We start from the raw sequence: 24287 nt of genomic DNA, 5'->3' as shown, positions 1-24287 counted from the left end.
GTGCATCTTCAGTCTAAAATGTACTATTCCTTTAATTTCTAATCGAAATGAGGCTATGACTTGGAGGTAACTTCTAGTTAATGAGGTAGGTTATCTAGCATTAAGGCTTATTCCCTTCCTATCAATCAGACAACTGATTTCATTATCTAATGATTTGAATGGTGTTTTTTAATCAAACGGATTGTTGTTTGTTATTTTTCATTTTATAGTACACGTTTCATTCGTACATAAGCTGAATTATAATTCAAACATTTTCATATTGACATTTTAGTAAACATGTCTTGATGTGATCATAAATATGTTGTTTTAGAATATTCAAACATGACTTTAAATTTTCATATTTATATAGTTTCCGCGTGGATGTAAGGAGATATTGAACATAAACATTTACTACCCCCACTTTTTTTTTTACTTAATCAGTCATTATCAATCATCACTTTTTTATCAATAAAATTCAATAGAATTTTAATCATTATGCATGTTTCCCTAATTTTGTATGCATTTAAAGCGGTTTTGGCCAATTTGATCAAAACTATATATACACCACGCATTGATTATATTTGTAAAATGTTATTTTCCGCCATCCGATCTGTTCAAAACATTGCACTTTGCATTTTAACCAGATTTACGGCCTTTGAAGTAACTTAGCGTAATTTGAATTCAGGGATTCCGTACGAACGAGGTTTGGTGAAGTTTCTGGTATGGTAAAATGCGATAGAATTCAGTTTGCACGACAGATTCAGCCTTGATCCTTAACACGGAGGTTAATTGATTTTCATTGTTATGATGATAGAAACTAGCCGCTGTCATAAAGAAATTTCATCAACATTTTTATTTTGAGTAACATCATTATTCAGAAATATATTTAATATCATCAACATCTATATAAAAATATTTTCTACATTCATTTTATTATTATAAATGTATTTCAGACTAACATCGGTAAAAACCGAATACTATAAATATTGTAATTTCAAATTTGGGATATACAAAGGAGTTTTAATTTGTGTTTCCCATTTGAATTTCAAATATTAAAGTCATTTGAATCGAGTTTCTTGTAAATTTAATGTTAACGAAATTTTTGAACCCATGCACGCATATCTATAATACTAAAATTACGAGGTCCAATTTGTCAGCCGTCATCACGTAAAAAAGAACGAATCAAAGAATTCAACTTTATATATAACTAATATAGTACAAAGGTGTAGATTAAAAATTACACCACTCCAGGCCCTTTTGTTTTCCACGTAATTAATATTGCCAATAATTAAGAAGTTCCGGGTCGAGTCCGATACCGATACCAATAGTATATTCACCTGTTACCGATTACCTTATCTGTACGTTCCGCATCTGACAGGCGCACAACCAAACGGTGTATTCAGGATTAATATGCTATATAGTATTACACGGGTCATAATCACAGGGTTGACGCTACTTAATTGTCAAATTGTTACCTATTGCAGTATTTTAATCAGTTAGACTTTCTAAGATAACAATACGAATACTAAAAATCTGGACTAAAATAAGGCGTATAGGTACAGTTTTCAATTTGTTAGCGGGCATGACGTAAAACAGCGAATCAAAGAATTCAATATTTATAACTAATATAGGACAATGCTGTTGAAATACTCCATTCCAGGACCTTTTGTTTTCCAAATAATTAATATTATCAATAATTGATAAGTTCCAGTTCGACGGGTTCAAACAGAAAGATTTGAAAGCAGAGAAAACTGTGTATCTTATAATCAGAATGACTTTATCAGATGACAATACTAATACTAAAATAAGGCTTGCGCATAGTTATATTGTTTAATTCAGTCACGGACCCACGATATACGGGTGTGTTCTAGTATATTATATTAAGTCTAGTATGCAGTTTTTTTTGTTATACCATTTATATTACGAATCTATAACGTATTGTCAACAAATAATACATTTGATGATAGTTTGTATCAAGCTTACTAACTTTTGAGAGTGTTGCCGAATTTGTACCGGAACATGATAATGATAAACCATCAACACAGAGCACGCGTTGCACATACGAAATAAGTTAAATGATAGAGTCATGATATTTTTTTTATATTTTCCATTACTAACTTCAATGAAGCCATTGTTAGTTCATTTACGAAAGTTTCTTTACAAAATTCTTTTCGTTTCAATCAAAACTTATTTTTAGAAAATTTGAAACCAACATTTGCAGACTTTGAGTTCTATTTCCTTATGTGATCGTAATATATTTGTCATCCCGTTTCTATTTATAACTTGATCACCCGCCTATCTCTACACATTTTTCTTATTGTAGCCCTCTAAAATTAACCTAAATAAAGGCAGTCATTATATTCCGCCAATCTTCGACTAAGTCCGATTGCTACATTAACGCAATCATTCGAGTTTATCCAAAATCACTTCATCTTAAACCAAACTTAACATTAATAATACAATACATCCGACCGATAAAGTGCATTAAAAAATATTCTGATATGAAGTATGATCTAGTCGTACCCATAACAGGTGTTTGTAATATACTGACAAATCCACGCAATACAATATTAAATGCTGATTAGCAAAATTAACATTAAAATTTGGCCCTACAAAAAGCATCTTATAACCTTAACCGATATTTATTCAAAACACAAATTGACCCAAGATGTTTATGGAAGTGTGTCTTTCAGGAGGAACCGATTGTAAAATGCTGTATTGCAGGACAAAATTCCACTTTTAGATTGATTATAAAAGTATGTGACGAATTTACTGGAGCAATATTTTTAAACCGTTCATTGACATTTTTAAGGAACCAAAAATGAAAATAATACTTTTTTAATTCGTGCGTTTTAACTGTTTTTTCGATATGAAAGAAACGTGTGTTCATTTCCATTCGAATTGCATGAATGTGCTTAGTTAACAGTCATTTTGTTATAAACAGGTTAATGATTTCACCACTCGAATTCATAATAATACATTAAATCAATAATGATTAAGATATTTGTGTAAATGATTAAATGTGCATATATTATTTGCAAAACAGGTGTGAACCTTTTCAATCATTCAGAAACATTAAAAATGACATGACACATTCCAAAGATGTAGAATAGTTTGTATACAGTGTACTTCCTACGATACTTAGGATATAGCAACCTTAATGTTCCAAATAGTTCAGTATTTTATGAACAGTAAATTAATATGAAAGTTAACATATCAATGAAAATTCATGCTAACACGAAACCACTGACTACCGGGCTAGTTGTACCATTGGTAATGAAACGTCTACAGCAGTGACATCGACCCATTGGTAAAATCTTATCAAAGATATAATGTTTCGTTTATGGCTAGAAGCATTTCTCTGATTCGTTTAAATGAATTCTAGCTATGTAGTTGGTACTTTGTTGGTGTGACAGTGTCAGTGTCTAACCATCGACCATCAGAAGAATTAATCTTATGAATAGGAAATCTTATGTATCAATACTAACATATCTTTAATAGTATTGTCGCTCAGTCGATACATATTTCTACTGACTGGTTGTTCTCGTTGATATCATTTGACCACCAGTCGATAACCTCATTACTGAAATGCAATATATTTTTTTAGGTCCCCCGCCTTAAATAGTCAAGGTTATTCTGTTTAATGATTTGTAATTCGTGCAGTCATTCGCCCGTTCCTTGTAAGAACCACAAAGTATACCATGTAGATGTAGTCACATAAATACATACGTTTTATATTTTCAATATGACGTGAAATTTAAAAGACATGCCAAACTGAACTCCAAGTAAAATTCAAAACGAAAAGTGCATTATCAAAACGCAAAATCAAAAGTTCAAACACATCAAACGGATGGATAACAACTGTCATATCCCTGACTTGTGTTTTGTGATTTTTGCTGTGAACGTACTACTGATTTTATGTGATGAATGGATACTCCATATCATTTCCTTTCCATAAAATCAAGTTTCACTGAACTTTGAAGTGTAACGGTTCGAACGGGACATGATTTCCTATGTGGATTATTCTTAAGAATATATTTTATAAAAATTGAGACAATATTCATTAGGAATTTCATTTTCTTTGTTCGGATGTATTTATCTGGGATTATGAAAGAAATGTTTTGGGGTGCTTGTATTTTCGCTGTTTAACGTTTATTTTAGATTTCTGTTCCCAAGTATCTTGTCTATTATCATCACAGATATATTGATTTTTGAAATACTGATATGTTGCCACAAATCGATGCCAAATGGTTCTTATTACCATGAATATTATCGAACATCCTTAGACACCTTAGAACAAAAATTCACATGAGCCTTCAATTATTAACAATTGTCTAGACTTTCCGTACACTTTCAATAATGGTGAATATTAACAATAAAATATTTCAATTATCTAGAAAGATTTGCGATAATTTCTAATAACTTATATAAACAAATGGAACATAAGACAACTGGGCGTAATTAAAAAACCACATCAAAGACTGACTGACAAGGTCATGTCTGAAAGGAAAACAAACAAAAAAACAGGTACTCAAAAGTTGCTATTGTTATGGCATACCATTTTCAAAGTTATTAGGGATATTTTATGACATTGAAACTTTTAAAATAAAGTCAATTGTCAGGAATAAGTGATTTGTAATTGCATTCGACTGGTTTGGATAATAATAAAAAAAAAAACACTTATTTTTATTAAGATATAAATGTTATAGTTTGTTCATATACTGACGTGTTTCACATTTCCTAAAAGTGAAAATTATTACAAAAGAAATTTAAATAATTATTTTGTTTACATGAAGTATTGCAAAAATTAGTTGGTGTACGACTGGTAAAAAGAAAGCCAGATACCAAAGATCAAAGCTTTATCTACACATTTACTACGGCAACTGTTTAGGTGTACGTGTTTCCAAAAAGAATTGAATTAAGTATCCAGTTTATTTACACAACAGTTAAGAGGGAAATAATACTAAATCGGCAATCAAAGGTGTGAGTAAAATTAAAAGATGACAAAAACATGGCAAAAAGAAAAGAAAAAAGACCAATCATAGTCAAGAAAACTAAAATTGGGTGACACAAACCTCTTAAAACGAGGGATACATTCCGGTGAAACGGAATGGTTGGTAGTTCCTGCTCTGTTTGGGACCCATTTAATAGGTTAAGTTAATAGGTGTTCTGATCATATGATTGGACAAGCTGATACTTATACTAAACGATATTCTATCGAAATACATAAAACAAATAGTCAAGAAGAGGATTTAATATTAAGGCAATTGCATACACATGGCCTATTATTGACGTTTATATATAAAAATACGTTGTCCTTTAGTATCTACTTTCATTTCCAACTATACATATAATAGTGTAAGGCTGGTGATGTTACACTCACAAGAAACCAATATCTAGAAAATTGGCACTGACTTGATTCCAATAGAAATCAATTATTAATATACGTGTATTAGGCAATTGCTAGTAGTGTCTTATTCACCATATTTTTTTTGTACAGTTAAAGTCATAATAAACGAGTGACCGGTAGAAAATAATGTCATTTCAATTCTTGAACCAATGCATACAAACATCATAAACTTAGTCTTCTGTGCACGATTTTATCATTTTTTTCGCATAAATTTTGTATAATCGTCGATTTTTTTTTCAATCGGTCAGTGTTGTGAAAATATGGCAGGTGATTAAAGTTTGTGTTTTAAAGCCGAAGTTGAACGATTGTCACCTGTTTGTCAACCATCAACAAATTAAGCCTGGATATTGAGCACGTGTTTAACATGTACAATCAGATAATAGATAATTTTAAGGACATCCATGTGTATTTTGATCACCGGATTTTTACGAGATGGGTTACACTGAGGTCCCTTTGCATACGGAAAATATGTCGGGGAATTGCTTCCTGAAGGAAGCAATTAAAATAAAGTAAACTTCTTCTAAATATGAACAAACTAAAGAATTTTCTTCAGAAAAAAGTATTTATACATAAGTTTTATAATGAAAACTATCCATTGAGTTATAAAAAATCATATGCATTATTTTTTTTAATTTGAGGTTTCTTATGACTTTAAGATTTCTTTATATTTATGTTATTACCCATCTATACCCTTAAGTTTACAAACTGGTTTTCGATATGATTTAGCAGAGATTGTGTATATTGTAGGCTTTATAATGTATCGGATAACTTGCACACACGCCAATCTATAGTAATAAAGCAAAACACAAAAAAAAAACCCCAAAAAAACACCACTTGTATATCATAATTTTTAAACATAAAGAATGACTTCAACATCTATCATACATGTATATATTATATATAGCTGTAAATACACATTTGATGTCTGTTCTTAGTCTAAAAATGGACACTGAATATATGATCAGTTAATACAATATACTATTCTTTCACCTTTTGCAAAAAAAACTTCCACAAAAAATTAACTAATATAATGATTAACAATCAGGTGTAACCATATTACAATTAGGTGTATATTAATTGAGCAATGAAGTAAGGGGATTTATTATACCTTGTCATAAAAACCTAGCTAAACATTCATATCACTTTTCCTTCACGAAACCATAAAACGTTGCTTAAAAAATTTCCCTTAATCACTCTCATTTGTCTTACGATAAACCATCTGTGTGACGCATTCATAAGAATCAGATGATGGGTGATTCATAGCAAAAAAGAAACAGGAAGACAAAAAATACTAGTGCAATAATTCACGGTCAAATCATTTGCCTAATAAGAGGTGGCGTTCTATGATTTAGTTAATTTGATTGGATTTGATGTGCAAGGATCTATCATGTCAAAATTCTTGGATTTATGGTTGTTTGTTCTCATTTTAACAAGTGACACGAGGATAACTATTACCACGTTGTCTTGATTGCGCAAAGACCAGACAAAAGATGGTTTTGGTTGAAAATTGTCTTCATGTGGACCTGTATTTTTTAAGCATGTTTATAACCCTTACTCAGTGTGTCGATCAAATATGTATTCGAATGAAATTAAAATTATATCGCCCTGAACAAGCATGAAATATTTACAATTAAATACTAATGTCAATCAAATTATTCAATCAAAATCGTTCGTTGCAGTTTTCCCGCTTATGAGGAAGGTAAAAACAAACAGCACGTCTGCTGCACGAAATACATCTAGTGTTGTAAACTCCATCGATAGCCACGACCCTTCACTCTATCCTTTTAGAAGGTTCTCTTACAAATCTATTGATATACACACACTACATTGGATTAAAATTAGTTCACAATCAACACCACCTTATACAGATACAAATTAAGTTGTTACAATTGATGTCATTAAATACTCGCATTATACCCAGCTTCCGATAATAAGTACTGAAATCCGTGTACGACAATTGTAATGGCTAGTATTTTTATTTAATCATCATCACTTTTTTTACAGAAATAATGCAGTCCGTTCTGTTTGTGATAACAGCTCTTGTTATCCAAAGGATACAGGGATTCGGAACAGGTGCTCCGGCCTCTAAATGTGGAGATATGTTTCCGTCACACAGTCAAATACAACCAGAAAATAGCTTACCGCCATATACTTTGACAGCTAGTTCTTACACATACAAACAAGGCGATACAATTACAAGTAAGTCGGTTATCAGGATGAAGCATGTCAAGGATTTATTCTTTCTGTATTATACAAATTATTTCAAGATCAGAAGCACTTGGACATACGGTTTTAAATGGATTTAGAACAACAGCATTTTTGAACTTTATTGTACATAAAAATTTCTTCAGTTGTAAATACTCCGAATAACAACAACAACAACAATGATAATAATAATATTAAAAATAATAGAACATTGAAATTGAGATAGTTGTAAATCTTGCTCGTAGTTTTTATAAGTTTTTTATAGGTAAATTTCATCGTGAAGATGTAAATTGCTAATTAAGATCTGCTAAAAAAAATTTTAGAATCATAGTAAACATTTATATAATGAATAAATTAAATACAAAATGAAAATTAAAAGCCGTATCAATTTCGATAACTTGCTCACCTTCGAGTTCTCTGGAGTTGTATACTATTTAATTGTTTTATTTATTTATATTTTAGTAACACTTGTATCACCGACAAGAGCGTCATTCGCAGGTTACATCATAGGAGCTAAAGACCAAGCAACTTTAAACAACAATATTGGTAGATTTACAAATTCAGCAACAGGCAAAATATTACCTTGCGGCTCATCGGTACTTTTCAGTTTGATGATATATATATATTACTTTATGATGAATATAAATAACCATAACCAGTTCTAAAATGATTGCCTTGGTCAAACATTTATACAAGTTAATTTTTCATTTATGAAATGATTGAGGTTAACTAGTTATTTGAGCACAAAGAGGTTTGTCAATACATCATTAAAAAAGCAAAATATTTTTATTGGGTTAGATTTCATTTAAAATGGCAATGACTGTTTTGTCTTCTAGTTTGAAGTCGCAAACATTATGTCAATGATTGGTGGTTTTCTGCTAAAATCCTTACCGTATATTAACTGTGTAATATAGGGACATGTTGTATATTAACTCAACATAGCAACCAGAATTTAAAATTTGTATTAATGACGCTTGCATTAGTAAAATTAAAAAAGGCCAAAAACATTCAAAAATACTGCTAAGATAATACTAATTGCATATATACATATAGTCTAATTGGTAGAGTGGTCTAGGGAGGTGGACACAGTGCACGCGTTGTATCAACGTTGTAGAATCCTGCTGAGGGAAGAACGAAAAAAAAAAAACAACACAAAAATCAAAAAAACAAGAAGAGCACATGAAATAAAATATTTTTTCTATTTTCAGGGTGCTGGTGCTGTTACTCATCAAAGTAATCAGGCGGAGTATCGGCTGGAGTTTCAATGGCAACCAACAGCTGACACTACTGGTAATGTGATTTTTATGTAAGTAATTTATTTATGTCGTCCATATAATTGATTCCATTCTTTTATATTTTGGAGAGTAAAATACATTACCAGATTGAGTGGTAGTGGTTTGGGTAAAGCTACAACACTAATTTAAGAATGTTATTAAAAAACCATTTGATAATTTTCAAGACAAACATTGTTATGAATAACATAATTTCATAAAAAGACTCATCAGTGACGCTCAAATAAAAAAAGTAAAAAAGGCCAAATAAAGTACGAAGTTGAAGAGCGTTGAGAACCAAAAATTCCTAAAAGTTGCTAGTGTAATCTATTTCTGATGTAGAAAAACCTTAGTATTTCAAGAATGCATAGTCTTGTAAACTGTTAATTTATATAAATAAACGCATCATAGATACCAGGACTACATTTTTTATATACGCCAGACGCGCGTTTCGTCTAAAAAAAGACTCATCAGTGACGCTCGAATCCAAAAAATTAAAAAGGCCAAATAAAGTACGAAGTTGAAGAGCAAACTTTGACCATATCAGTGATATTTCATCTCCACGCAGAAGTGATGACTACTTAGTAAATGATACCCTCTGAGAATAAAAATAGCAGTAGCATCGACCATGTGGTTGTATATAAACTAAACACATCATAGATACCAGGATTGAAATTCTGTATTTGAAACATCGTAAATATTTCATTTTAGGGCGACAGTTGTAGAATCTTATTCAACGTTTTGGATGAACATTGTTACTTCTGCAATTTATCCAGAGGTACAAACTACCCAAGCATTTATGTTACAAACAACTCAGAAACCAGAAACGACAACACAACCGGTAACAGAATCCATTCAACTAACTACTACCACTACTAGTACTACTACCATTAAGCAAACTACTAAAGCTAGTATAGTATGTACTATTATTTTTGTTATTAACATTACCAATCTTATATCGTAATACATGGTGATTGATCTATTTCAAACTCATTTCGACAATAATCTATATTTATTTGATTACATATGACGTAAATTTCATTAGATTGTAGTGGGTGTTTTTTCATGAATGTCCGCGGTTGTTTATTAAATAGGTGGATATATATATCAAAATTAAATGAATGTTTAGTAGCTTTTATTGCATCTTTTACAATGGCGGTTGACGGGGAAACGGAAATAAAAGATTCCAAGGATTGGTCTTAGTTTTCAAGAGTATACTGATTGTAATGTTTTAAACTGGAACAGTTCACTTACACACTTCCACATTGTATTTTGTATTTACTAGTATATAGAATGAGAATGGAAATGAAAATATGTCATTTTTAGCCATGGCGTTGTCAGTTTATTTTCGATTAATGAGTTTGACTGCCCCTCTGGTATCTTTCGTCCCTCTTTTATTCACCATTTGTAGAATGTTAAGAAATTTTCCTCTGAAAACGAATATTTTATATTTGTTTTCGTTTGAAATACTTGTAATTTTGATATGTTGACTATCTTTTCAGTTACCGGGAGATACTAGTTCACTTGAATCTGATTCTGAATGTGGAGCTACTAAAGGATGTTTTATAGATTGTACTGGTACCTCTTGTAACTATATTGTAACCTGGAGAGATAATGGTGATGCAGTGGACTTTGAACTGTCAACAAAACTACAAGACACAAACAATAAATGGATTGCCATTGCCTTTTCGAGTGATCTTAAGATGGTTTGTTTTTTAGTATTTAGTGTTTTTTAGTATGTTTATTGTAATAATCGAAATTTGAACAGTTTGAAATTGCTACCTCAATATTAGTATTTGTTGAATTGATTGATTGGTAGATGTTTATTCCCGCTTTATTACATGTCGAGGAGAGTAGAAATATTTGAAACAAAATACTGTTTTATTTAAAAAAAAAAAAAAAATTAAAGCAGAAATCTTGTTAATTTACGTTTTTTTTTTTAACATGACATTAAAAATATTTTCTTTCTTTATGCAGGGTGCAGATGAAGTAGTTGCCTGTTTGAATGTTGGTGGTAGCACAGCTGTCCAACGGAGCTATAATGACGGCAAAGTTAATAAACAAGTTACAAATGTAATTATCTAATAACTTTTTTTATACAGATTAAATTGATTAACGTTACACATCTATGGGAATAGGGGATGATTTAATGAATTCAGTATGTCTTTTTATGCCATTCCTTTATTAATTATGTCAGCTGATTTATGAGTATTACAGATGTTTGAAACCTGGAAAACTGCATTCTTGGTACCCCTTTTTTATAATTCAAAAGACATATATTTGTTCAGTTCGAATATGTATACCAAACGATAAATATAGTCTGATGTTACAAATAAGACTATTCTTCGTCAAAAAAGAATTGTGTTTAATTATTGGCTGGATGACACACATTTATATTCATAAACCTAAAATATAATGATAGACTGGAATAATCTTTTATCAAGGAGGTTATCACAATTGATTGAATATTAAGGTTACTTGACAACATTTCCGAGTGTGGTCTCGAGAAACGATAATAGTGTTAAGAGAGAGCCATATCTCCTGCACACAAAAGACATCCTGGTAGATTTCGAAAAAGAACAGATTAATGCCGCTACAAGGCAGCAATCGCACCTGCAAAGTGGAAATGGATTTATATAAAAACTTGTTTCCCAATCCATTATAAATAAATGTGTTAAAACTAAGGTTTCCTCGTTATAACGGTTAAGAAAAAGGATGACTTTTATGACTTTCGAACAGCGGCATACTACTGTTGCCTTTATTTTGCACCTACAAATTTCATTCACTTCTCTACATACCTCACACCTCTATATTAATCGAACATTACATACATTCTGATACTAATAATCTTTCGAGTTCTTAATGGCAAGATATTTCGATTTAAAGAAAGAAATCTCGGAAATGTAGGCTGTACATAAACACGGAACATTACCACATGTAGATTTGTTCCGTGGTGTATAATATCATGTCATCTTTGCAACAATACAAGATAAACTGAAGGTCGTTTTAATTTTCTTCCGTAAACTAAACAAGATTCAAGTAAAACATTGTATTCATTTATAAATCAAGAAAAAATCACATTTTGAAGTTAAAGATTTACATAACTTTGACAACCATCTCAAAATTTATCTATATATTTAAATTAAATTTGTTCATATGTTTAATCACATAAACAATATATAATGTGTATCATGAAAGTTGCAGATCATGACGGATACTAAATATACTACATGCTACAAGCCCTTTTACATACAATATATATCTGTTTAAAATTTATCTTATAGCCTTCAGCTGGACTGTCAAATACAGTGGTTACAGTTCAAAATGGAATGTTCAAATGTAGTTTTCGAAAGAACAAGCGACTATCAAGACGTAAAAGACAAACCACCAATTCCTTGTTTGTGGACTTAGATAGCGACTATAACTTAATGTTTGGCACGGGGCCGGCTTATCCAGGTAAGCATGAAATGAAATACTTGACTGCATTGATTGATCGTTACTGTTCTTTATTGTGAATATAAACTAAACGATGTAGTTACTCAAAGAAAAATTTTAAAAGAACAAATTGAAAGTATTCAAAACGACTAAAAAACGACTGAAAATACATGTAAGTACAAAACAACACTTAAAAAGTTTGGGGAATTTAAGAGTTATCTTATCCTTCATCAATCAGGCACTGTGTTTATCTGTGTCGTTTTGTATTTTCTGACGAAATTTGAATATGCTAATTGTTCGAGGAAATGTTTGAGACATTTCTCATGTAAAATTCTACTGTTAATTAATATAGAACATGCATTTTTCAGGAAACAGGATAGGCATGCATTCAATAAATCCAGTTGTTACTCCAGGGAAAGTAGATTTCCAGTCATTTAGCGTTATAGGCGATACAGCTAAATACCCATTAGTAAAGATTCATGGTAATTCAAATCATCTATCAAAAAACACCACACCTCATCAGACTAAGTATTCTTATAAATAATTCACGTGACATTTTGACACATCACTTACTTTTTTTTAATGATTGCTATTCTATCTTAATTTGTTACACTCTGGTGATTAAGAATGATTTAAATGGTTTTATCAAAGTACATTACAATTTCAAAGGCTGAAAACTATTTAATATCATTTTATGAGTTCACAATGTTAATGTAGGGGTTAAAAAAAATTGCTGTTTTGCAAGATTTAGACATGACAGAAATTAGTTGATCTTTGTATGTAAAACTGTTATAGCCATTGGTCAGTTTTGTTGCTTACTCTCTAGTAACTGTTTTGTGAAAAATATAGCGTAGAATAAATCATCTTTTATTAATTCATTTGAATTAATGCGCAATTAAAGATTATGAAATTTACATATTTAATTTGTAAGGAACATTGCTAATTGAAAAGCTGAAAACTATTTAACATCGTTTTATGAGTTCACAATGTTAATGTAGGGGTTGGAATAAAACTTGCTATTTTGCAATAATTTAGTTGATCTTTTAATGAGGAATATTTAACATTTTGGTCAGTTACATTGCTTAATCTCTTATAGCTTATTTGTAAAAAGAAGTATAGCGTATAACAATTAATATTGTTTGTATTCAATCATTTGAAATAATGCACAATATTAATTAATAAAGTACATTGCAATGTCAAACTCTGAACACTATTTATTATCATGTTATGTGGTCATAATGTAAATGTAGGGGTTACAAAAATGCTGTTTTGACAGATTTAGACATGACATAACTTAGTGCATCTAAGTATGAAAACTTTTATTTATAGCATTTTGGTCAGTTTGTTGCATAATCTCTTATAACTATATTTGCAAATGTATAGCGCAGAATAATCCATCTATCATGAATTAATTTGAAGTAATGTGCATCTATTAATTATAATATCGACATTTTTTTTCCAGCATGTTTGATGATAATTTCTTGGATATTTTGTACTGGAGTAGCCATTATAGCTGCGAGGTATTACAAACCTGTATGGTCTAAATCATCATTGTTTAACCAGAAAATATGGTTTCAGGTGTGTATACTACAGCTTACCTAATAAAACAGTTGTCATTTCTGATAACCATATCAATCATGTTACATATAAAATGTGTATTATGTTCAAACAAGGAAATACCTTGAAAGTTAGTGGAAGTTAACAGTGTCTATTCATACTACACAATTATAATACTTATCGATTCCGGTAGAAAATTATACATTCCAAATTACATTAAAATTGAAATTTCGAAAAAAACATGTTTAAAATTTGTTTTTTGTTTTTTTGTATTCATGATAAGGGATGTTTTAATTATACAAATATGTTTAAAATTAAAATGTATTTTAGAAATACCTAAGTCATTCTTTTACTACTTTTTATTTATGTTACCTACTAGAAATCTACATTTATTTTGCTTTAATTTCGTAACTGATTTTAAGTTTCTTATTGAAACTTCTTAATTCTTCCAAACTTCTCTACAGAATCAGTTGAATAAATAAAAAAAAAACGTAACTCTTTTTTCAAAAATAAAATCAAAAGACGAGAATAAGTTCTTTAAAACAATTGTGTACCTTTCTAAGATTAATTTTGGTGTCTTGGTAGTTTGGCATTTTAACTTTTTCTCCCTTTTCAGATTCACAGAACATTAATGGTAACCGCAATGGCACTGACAATTGTGGCATTTATTATCATATTTGTTGAAGTTGGAGGTTATAGTCAGGTATTGTTTAATTTTTTATACAAATAGTGAACAAAATGCTCATGAATTCCTAACAATTTTCCTGTGAGTTTTCTAAATCTGATTTATACTTTATTGTATTGTATTTAGATGTCTTGTATGACTCTTGTGTGTTCTGTCTATCAATACACCTGTCACATCTCTCCGTCTGTTGATACACTCATCACATATAAGGGTGTCATGTTATTCTCAAATCAATGTAGCAACACAAAGATATTGTGATAAAAGACGAACCCAACGGGTAATAGATAAGTATAAAAGTTATTTATTTCAAGGTTTGGAACCGAACAATTTGTTTGTTTAGTCCTTGGCTTTGACAAAAATCATTATATAATCATGCATTCAAAAAGAAATACATCAAATATACCAACCATATAATTTTGGAAAGCCAGTGGCACGTTTTGTTTACACAATACTTTGCAATGATGCAGAAATTGGATGGCTTTCCAAATTTCAAATATTTTTGACTAATCTGGCTAAGATCATGTATGCCAGAGGGTTGAAAAGCATTAATATTTTGAATTATCGGTTCACTTTTTATAAACAGCAAAAGACTGTATCATAATACTTCATGCCATCACATAATTGCTTACTATACGTAATGTAATAAACTCTTGGATGAAACGCCCAACAGCACTGTCTTTGGATAAGTTGCACGTAAAACATATAAAAAAAACCGAACTCCGGGAAAAAATTCTAAACGGAAAGTTCCTCATCAAATAGCAAAAGCAAAAGTTCAAACACATCAATCGAATAGATAACGACTGTCATATTCTTAACTTGTGACAGGCATTTTCTAATGTAAAAAATGGTGGATTAAACCTAGTTTTAAAGCTAGCTTTACCTCTCACTTGTATGACAGTCCCATAAGTTTCATTATATTGACAGCAATGTGTGAACAAAACAAACAGACATAATAGGTGAAAATGTAAAAACATAAAAACAGTCGACATTGTGTTAAAATTTCAATCAAAACAAAAACAAACAAATATGTCAACAAAACACAAAAAAATTGTCCTATATTCAGGAATATTACAGCTGTTATCAAATAATTCGTTTCTGTGTATGTTGGCGTTTATTTTTTGTTGCACTTTAGTGTTCCTGTTATTCCTTTGTATTCCTCTTATAGTTGATGTTTTTCCCATGGTTAAAGTTTATGACTTACTACTGTTGCCTTTATTACATTAGCAAAAACGAAAGACAAGAATACACAATTTAACATATCGCAAAAACACAATGACGGGATGTTAAAAGTACCGAGCCACGTCAAATTGATATAACCGAAAATAGAATAAACAGTAAAAGCAATAATTTACAAATACAAGTAAAAGAACACTTTACCACTTAATTAAGATGACAAACAACGTCAGTACCTAGAATATGTATTTCAAGACCATCGTTTAATATTTGTGAAATTGATACTGAATATTTATCAACGGGGTCATTGTATCAAAGAGCAGGCTTTTTATTTACTACTTTTTACACTAGAGTAGATCATCACAAGTTTCATTTTTATCCACCGAATATGTTCATTACCGGATGGATGTTTTTGTGTTACATATCAACATTGTTTGTCTTTCAATTTTTAATCTCTGTGCGTTGATTTGTTTTCCATGAAACACACATGCTCTCTTATATGCACACATATCACATTGTCTTATTTCTACTCTATTTTTATATCAATATCAATGTTCTTGATTTACATATAGTAGTATTTATTTTGATATACCATTGATCTTTATTTAAGGTATCTGCAAGTCCAGGAAAGGAATATCTTCCATCACATCCAGTTTTAGGAATTATTGTAACCATACTATGTGTATTAAATGTAAGTACAACAGCTTGTCATACGCGGAGACAATGTTATTTAGACATACGTTAGTTAAAACCAGAACAGCTAACAACAATGACTATTTTAAGAAAACAGATAACAGCTTATTTAGTCAATAACACTTTACATATTCAGTTAATGATAAAATATAAATATAAATGCATAAAACACCATGGCAAAAATATTTGCCCCCACCCTCCCGCTTTGAATATACTTCAAATTCAAGTGCCTGTACTCAAAACGAAAGACTAAAATCACAAGTTCGATTTTTCACATTGCATGTAAAGAGTTTTCGCCTAATACCTTTATTGCAGAATAGCAATATAATTATTGGTACTCTGGTTATCGTTTCGTCTTGTGACCCAATTCCACAAAGAAAGAATATATGCAATAGTTTTTATCACCGTAGATAGTTTGGTATCGTCTACTATTTCAAATATATATATTGTTTATTAATTACACATGTTTTTATTTCAGCCAATAATGTCATTATTTCGTCCAGGACCAAACGATAAAACACGTCCAATTTTTAACTGGGCTCATTGGGGAGTCGGAATGTTAGCCCAGATTTTAGCTAGTAAGTAAAATAGATCGGTTCATGACATAAACATTTAAAAAATGAGATATAGATATAAAAGACGTCGAATGAAGACTTTGATTCTGGAATAAGTGCAGTTTTACATGCAAATTAAATTGAAGAATGTTTGATTAGCCATCGAGGTTAAGTGTTAATTTGAAGAATATGCATAAATTGTTAAGATGGCGAATAAAAAGTCAATTTTAGCAACATATTCGATGGATGGTACTTTATACACTTTTTATTTAATTTAGGTAATATCTTGCCATATCATGTATTTGTCATTAGTTTTCTCAAGTATGAGACGCATTCCACTCTCTTTTCAAGCATTTATATATGTTCTTTTTAAAGCATATCAAATACTAGTGTGATTATCAATTATATCTTTTTTCTTAGTTTTTAAACATTGTCGTTTGAATCTCTATTATCGAACTGTTTCTAAACTTACTTAAAGAATTTGATAATAGAGAAAAAAAACTGAAGAGGAGAAGGAAATGTAAAAAATCAAATAGTTGTTTTATGGATCGTCTAATTATTAGGTTTTTAATCAATATAAACTTCTATGGATATTTTTAATAAATCTAGACAGAAACTGAATAATTAGAAATTTAATTGATATTTTTTTTTACAGTTATAACAATAATCTTTGGAGTAGAATTACAGAAGTCAACAGCACCAAAGTATACAGTATGGGTTGTTGTTGGCTTTGTTATCTACTATGTCATTATGGAGATTACTCAGAAAGTCTTGGACAAATTATCAGAAAGAAAAACAGGTGAAGGTAAATATATATTTGCTATCAAAATATTATAGATATATGACTGTTTTTTTAATACAAATGTTACATATTTTTCCTTTGTATAAAATTGCACTCCAATGTAGGTAATCAATAGACTTTTATGACATGAAAACACTTAATTAGTGCATGCGTCCGAAGTGTTTGTCTTGATTTACCTTCATCATAAACGCTGAAAACCGGATATTTGACAGTCGGGGATATATAAGAACCGGAACAGTTTAAGAGTTATTTGACCAAAAAGAACCTAAAAAATGCCAAATCCATCTTAGGACTACTAAACTAAACCAACACAGAAAATATACCAACCGTTACTTTCTTAATTTCTGAATTTATAAGAATAACATTTTTATTCTAAAAGAATAAATAACAATACATAAAAGGCCAAACAAGACTTGTTTACTGGCTCTAATAAGATCTTATAGTCTTAAGAAAATAAAACTCACTTTTACAGGAGAAATCGATACAGTTGAAATGAAACAAAATGGTTCGCAAAATGGATCATTTAATCAGCCACCAGCATATAGCGAGGACAATAAAAATAAAAAGGTAACTATTAAGTAGAAATATTTAAGCCAAAAGTGTATCGAATTCAGTTTATCTATTTCTACATGTTTTGATCAAGGCGAGAGCAGTTTACCTCAATGAAAACATATGGGTAGTCAAGGTTGTTATACACACCTTTGTAGTAGTTTACCGAAGTTCGAATCTCACAAATTTGTTAAGGAAAGGACGAATCAAATTAAAATAAAAACACATACTGAGAGAATATAAGCAATATGTTTAAAATCAAAAAGAAATACCATACTAACCTTAATTTATAATTATCTCATCAGCAGTCTGTAAATGTTGCATTCACATCCTTACATATATTTCTTTAACTCTATTTATCTAATAGTAGTATTTAGTATATTATTACAGTGACTTGACTGTTAGTGTTGCTATCCACCAATTGCAACTCATTTAAAATTTTGACCAAATTGCAATTTGTTTTATAAAATCAAATTGTTCAACTGGTCAGAATTTTTAACAAATTATTCAGTCTAAATGTGAAAGTGCAAGGTGATAAAATAAAATATACTTACAATCCTATAAGACTTTAACTCCACTTTAATGATGTTATTACTAAATTTGTTTATCAATCTGTATAGTTATATTATAGCCATTACCATACTAAAGGTAAAATGTTTAATTTTGAATTGCTATAAAAATGTCCAAACTAAGCTTTTATATAGTTTTTCTTTCGAAAAGGATTTTATATTTATAAGAATCATATATCATTTAAAATAATACATCAGATATTCAGTAAAATACGTGTGAAATAACAATATGCTATTGATAAGTTTCCTTTGGGAGATGACCTAAAATACTATTCTTTTGAATAAAGATTTTTGGAAACCAAAAAAGATTATCTCCCCTTCCTACAAACATATTGCAATTTCACAAATATTTTACTGAATATGAAATGTTTTTATTCACATAATGTGTGATTCTTATGAATATAGAATACTTTTCGAAAGAAAAACTATATAAAAGCTTAGTTTGGACATTTTTATAGCAATTAAAAATAAAACAGTTCAGCTTTAGTATGTTAATGGCTATAATATAACTATACAGATTGATAGACTGATTTAGTAATACCATCAATAAAGTGGAGTTAAAGTATTATAGGATTGTAAGTATGTTTTATTTTATCACCTTGCACTTTCACGACTTGATTGTGGTTTTCTACAGCAGTTGGTTCAAATTTCTGACCAGTTGAACAATTTGGTTTAATAAAACAAATTGCAATTTGGTCAAAATTTTGAATGAATTGCAATTGGTGGATAGCAACACTTACAGTCAAGTCACTTTAAAGAAAAGCTCGATGATTGCCTGACATTACTTTTTAACCTTCACAGCTTTTGAGTAAAACGATGTTGTAATTATAGAAAATGTCAATGCGACATCAATAGACATGAACAATGCAATGCAATATAAAGTTTAGCATTATACAAGTGTCTGAACATAGAAATATATTAATTATAGAAAAAAAGAAAAATGACTGTCTTACAATCGTTCGAAAATTTAAATAACTTTTGTTTTATTTTGTAGGATACCTTGTTGAAGAAATCATTACTAGCTTTACATGGTATTTGTACTTTGGCATTCACATTTACACTGCTTTTACTTGTAACCATGTATTAAACGCATTTGGAGAATGTAATACAAATACCCACACTGCATATCATTAAACCGGATGTTGAAGTTGGAGCGCTATCAATTAATTTTTCTCGTAATAATGAGAGAGAGTTATCATGAACATGATATGCTGAGGCCTTGGAACACAGACAATACAAAGATTTGCTTCTCAATATGTTATTTATATAAGTATTGTAATGACTTGTGTTATGTAAAATGAAAACAACACTTTATTATGATTTCATACCAAAGTAGAAATCTTTCGTTTTATTCCCAATACCATTAGAATAACGCTTTATTTACATTTGTTACAATTGTTTTTATCTTTTGTCAGATTATTTTTAGATTCTTACAAAAATACTTTTATAAGAGCATTTAAACTAGATTGATAATTATTTTAACTACACCAAAAGTCTACAAATTGTTTTTCCCCCATGCTTGAAAATTCGCATTCTAATTTTTTGTAATTACAGCAGTACGCAATATACCGGATTCATCTCGTTTTGAAACTTTAGATATTGATGAATATCAAACCAAATTAAGTAAATACCTGTACAATAAGTTCTGGAAGGAATTGGTATATTTGGATTATAAAATACTGTCTCGTTTCTGGTTTATTTTTGTGTTTTGTAAATGTTTTATAATGAATATTGTTTATAATGTTAATCGGTATATTTACAAATAGATGTCCCAACAAGACAAATAAAGTGTGCATTAAAAACAATTTTGTATGAAAGTTATGCTTTACATATTATACTTATTATACTTTATTTTTGGTTGTATGTCTGTCTCTTCTTAGAAAAAGCTTTACACACAAAATGTGAGGATTTTAAAAAGGCTTGACAAGAAGCATATACATACTAATCTGTTATTGTTTGATGTCTATCGCTGGATATGTTTCATTAACGATTCAAACCGGAGCGTCACTATTGAAGCATGAATTACTGATTTTGCTTGAGGAATTGAGTCCACGCCAGCTTTTTAGATGGTTTACTGTTACTTAATCTTTAATTTACAGTTTTTTGGTTCGTTATATGTCTTTTTGTATTTTACATTTTGCCATGGTGTTGTCTATTTTTCTTCGGCTTATAGATTTGAATATATCCTTGGTATTTTCGCCAAATTCTTAAAGCTTCAAGGTTAAAAAACAAAACTAAGAGATTAATTAAGCACGAACATGTTTAAAATCCTTTTAGTTAAATTGCAACAGTGTCACACGAGATTGAATAAAGGTCTTGGTGGTATGCATTTGAAAGCAAAAAAAATACTAAAAGTACCTGGTTATCATTAAGATAAAAGAAAGCCTAGGATTACATTTTCCATTACTGTTGTCTATGTATATTCTTTAAATAATATTTACTAAAATAAATCAATCGGATTTCATATCTTATATCTATGATAATTAAAAACGAAAATCGAAAAAATTGATTACGGCAAAAAGCTATTGTTCGACAAATAATCAGGCATAGTTAACATTAAATAAAACAGGGTTTATAAAGTTAGCGATGATTTTTACACATACATGAAATCTGTGATTTTGCTGAGTATCAAGAGTGTTTTATTTTCTGTAGACTTAACATATCTGGTTATATTTTACTTGAATATTAGTGTTTCGATAGACATATTTGTACTGTCTTTAACATTATTAGGTAAGCAGATGAGCAGGAAAGTTGATGTATGTTTCGCATATGATATAAAGGTAATTTTTCCTACCATATTTCTACCACTTCTTTGTTATTAGGGATGCTGGTATTTAAATAAAAAAATGGAAACAAGGAATCATACAAATGACTACTTTCCTAGCAATACAAATAATTACATCAAAATGTTGTTTTATGCCAGGACTTTAATGATGGGTTTTATTAAACATTAAATAGTTAATTTTGTATTATAGTAGTGCCATTATTGAAATCAATTTTAGTTAGAAGTTGTAAGATGAATGTATGTGTCCACGGTTCATGTAAGTATGTTTGCATGTTGTGAGTGTGTGTGTGCCTTTGTATGAATCTTCGTATGTATGTATGTATAGTATGGTATAGTATGGTATACATGTGTGTATGTATGAATAATGTAGAACTTATTAATCAAAATGTGTAAATAGAATTGAAATGATAAGTTTAAAAAATGGTTAACATTATTATTTGTACAGTAAATAGTTATGTTCTTTGGGATGAAACTTCACTCACAGAATCTCTGTTTAATTTTGATATCGGATTCGATAACAATTACATGGATATCAATTTAGAAAGCATTTTCAAGTTTTTTTTTAATTTACTAAGTTATTTAGATAGTTCAAATATAAAGCGTCTTATATTGTGTTACTATAACTATAAAGACCGTTTTGAAATGAAAAAAAAAACAACTTCGCTATTAATGAAAATTGTCATGAGGAAATTCAAAGAAAACATTTTGATCCGGATAAGCAGATGTTTGAAAAATGTATGACTTGAAAATTGTCTTAAGAGGTAAACTGCTAACTTTTTTTTTATCTTTAAGTATTTTTAAGGACGTTGTTAAAAAAAGTTGATTTACAATGTGAATATATCTACATGCATTCATCATTCATTGGTGTACAGAACTTCTTTCGGCCTTTGATATTTTTATACCGGCATCTGCTGTGTAAAACAAAGGGTAAGATGCGAAATACCGTTTGACTGTTTTTAAATTTTATAGCAGTTGTATCAACATGCATGGTAACTGCCTGCAAACAATAACCAAAAATGTAAACATTGTCATTTGAATTCTCCATCATAAGACAGACTAAGTGATCACATTGAAAGATCAAATCATGTAAGAAACATATATGCAGGTTACTGCATTGTTATTGTACATTAGGGAATAAAAAATGTTGAAATATACAGTTTCTCATAAATTTATTAACTGTAATTGTTGATCATGAAATGCATATGATAGAAACAACTGTATTTCTATTGTATCATTACTGTAGAATTAACAACGAAATACAGATTAAAAACTAATCTCTATTGATCCATAAAACTTATTATGTTTTTTCTATGCCAAACAAAAAGGTATGAGATTGGTAAGCAATCACAAATATGTAAAATCCAGCGATATTATGTTTATCTGTCCTAAGTCAGAAGCCATAAATAAAAATTGTGCAATACTTACTGTACATTTTCGATAGATAAAAGAAGATGTGGTATGCGTGCCAATGAGACAACGCTCCGCCCAAGTCACAACTTATATAAGTAAACCATTATAGGTCAAAGTATGGTCTTCAACTCTGAGCCTTGGTTAACACAGAACAGAAAGCTATAAAAGGCTCCAAAGAAGGTATGTTGGGAATTTTGGACTATCATGGGGAAAACATTTTATCGTCAGCAGGTAACCTTTAGACCCCGAAAAGAGTTGTTCGCAATGATCCCTTAGCGCAAAGACAGAATTGCAATCCAAACTAGTTGTATTTGATGAAAATCCACTGTTCAACAGCTCTTTCAATCCATTCATCTAAAAAAAATTTTTGCAGTTTCAAAAACGATTTACTGTAATGAACATTCTGAAAATATCATGGTACCTTGAAAAATGTAATGAAGTGATTGATAGCGTACCTGAATGAGACCTTCTACCAGCATTCGTTTATGCAATTAGCTTCAGAGACCAAACTGATAATATTGGTGATGCAGATTTCCTCAGATTTGAGAAGAGAATCAATCTACAATCGGTTTTAAGTTTTAGTCAATGAACGACGCATGCATGACGTAAAGTGAGAGAACAATCTTACAAATAAAAAAGGAACACATCTCAAAAGATTGAAACCGAATAAAAGAATACCAGGATAACTTTCAGACGAAAAATTATGATATATATAAAGTAAGACTAATGCTTTCTGCTGGAAAAAATCAACAGTAGCAAAAATTAAACGACCTACTAGACCAATTTTTTTTTCAGTCGAACAGCATATCAAACCTTTTACACTCCACCAACTGTCCATGATACTCGTAACACATCAGGCGACTTTTAATAGTTCATTCACATTCACAGCTATGAAATGTGAATGTCCATATGTACATAGTAGAGTTCAATTTTCATCAGATTTCAATGTTTTGCATCGCATCGATTAATGACTAACGTTGAAAAAGATTTTCAACGTTACATTTACGTTTACTTAATGTATTGACCCTTATCTATATATTGACAATAAGGGTCGGCTGTGAACAAAACTTTACAAAATAGAGATGATTTCAATTTTCAAATTGTGAATTTCGGTGTAGTTATAACATATTATTCACATATCTCCCGTGCAATACAATAGTCTATGGGTTATATTTCCTTGATATTGCGTTGTTACTTACAAAGAAATAAT

The 24287-nt window shown here is 30.0% G+C and overlaps 1 protein-coding gene across 1 annotated transcript in view; it reads left to right on the top strand.

Moving 5' to 3' along the window:
- The window catches only part of LOC143042690 (putative ferric-chelate reductase 1 homolog), a 35832-nt gene extending 12872 nt beyond the window's left edge, over positions 1-22960 (top strand). The window contains exons 2-16 of the mRNA XM_076215134.1: positions 7394-7588; positions 8057-8190; positions 8803-8900; positions 9577-9781; positions 10368-10571; positions 10843-10938; positions 12150-12321; positions 12669-12782; positions 13763-13878; positions 14474-14560; positions 16326-16406; positions 16887-16986; positions 17618-17767; positions 18237-18331; positions 19877-22960. Of these exons, the coding sequence (XP_076071249.1) occupies positions 7399-7588; positions 8057-8190; positions 8803-8900; positions 9577-9781; positions 10368-10571; positions 10843-10938; positions 12150-12321; positions 12669-12782; positions 13763-13878; positions 14474-14560; positions 16326-16406; positions 16887-16986; positions 17618-17767; positions 18237-18331; positions 19877-19969 (1935 nt within the window). The 5' untranslated portion in view covers positions 7394-7398 and the 3' untranslated portion in view covers positions 19970-22960. The remainder of the gene's footprint in view (positions 1-7393; positions 7589-8056; positions 8191-8802; positions 8901-9576; positions 9782-10367; positions 10572-10842; positions 10939-12149; positions 12322-12668; positions 12783-13762; positions 13879-14473; positions 14561-16325; positions 16407-16886; positions 16987-17617; positions 17768-18236; positions 18332-19876) is intronic.
- The last annotated feature ends 1327 nt before the right edge of the window (positions 22961-24287 follow it).

The sequence above is a fragment of the Mytilus galloprovincialis genome, chromosome 1 (genome assembly GCF_965363235.1).
Source record: "Mytilus galloprovincialis chromosome 1, xbMytGall1.hap1.1, whole genome shotgun sequence".
In the NCBI taxonomy this organism is placed as follows: domain Eukaryota; kingdom Metazoa; phylum Mollusca; class Bivalvia; order Mytilida; family Mytilidae; genus Mytilus; species Mytilus galloprovincialis.
This window is presented reverse-complemented; position numbering and strand designations above follow the sequence as displayed.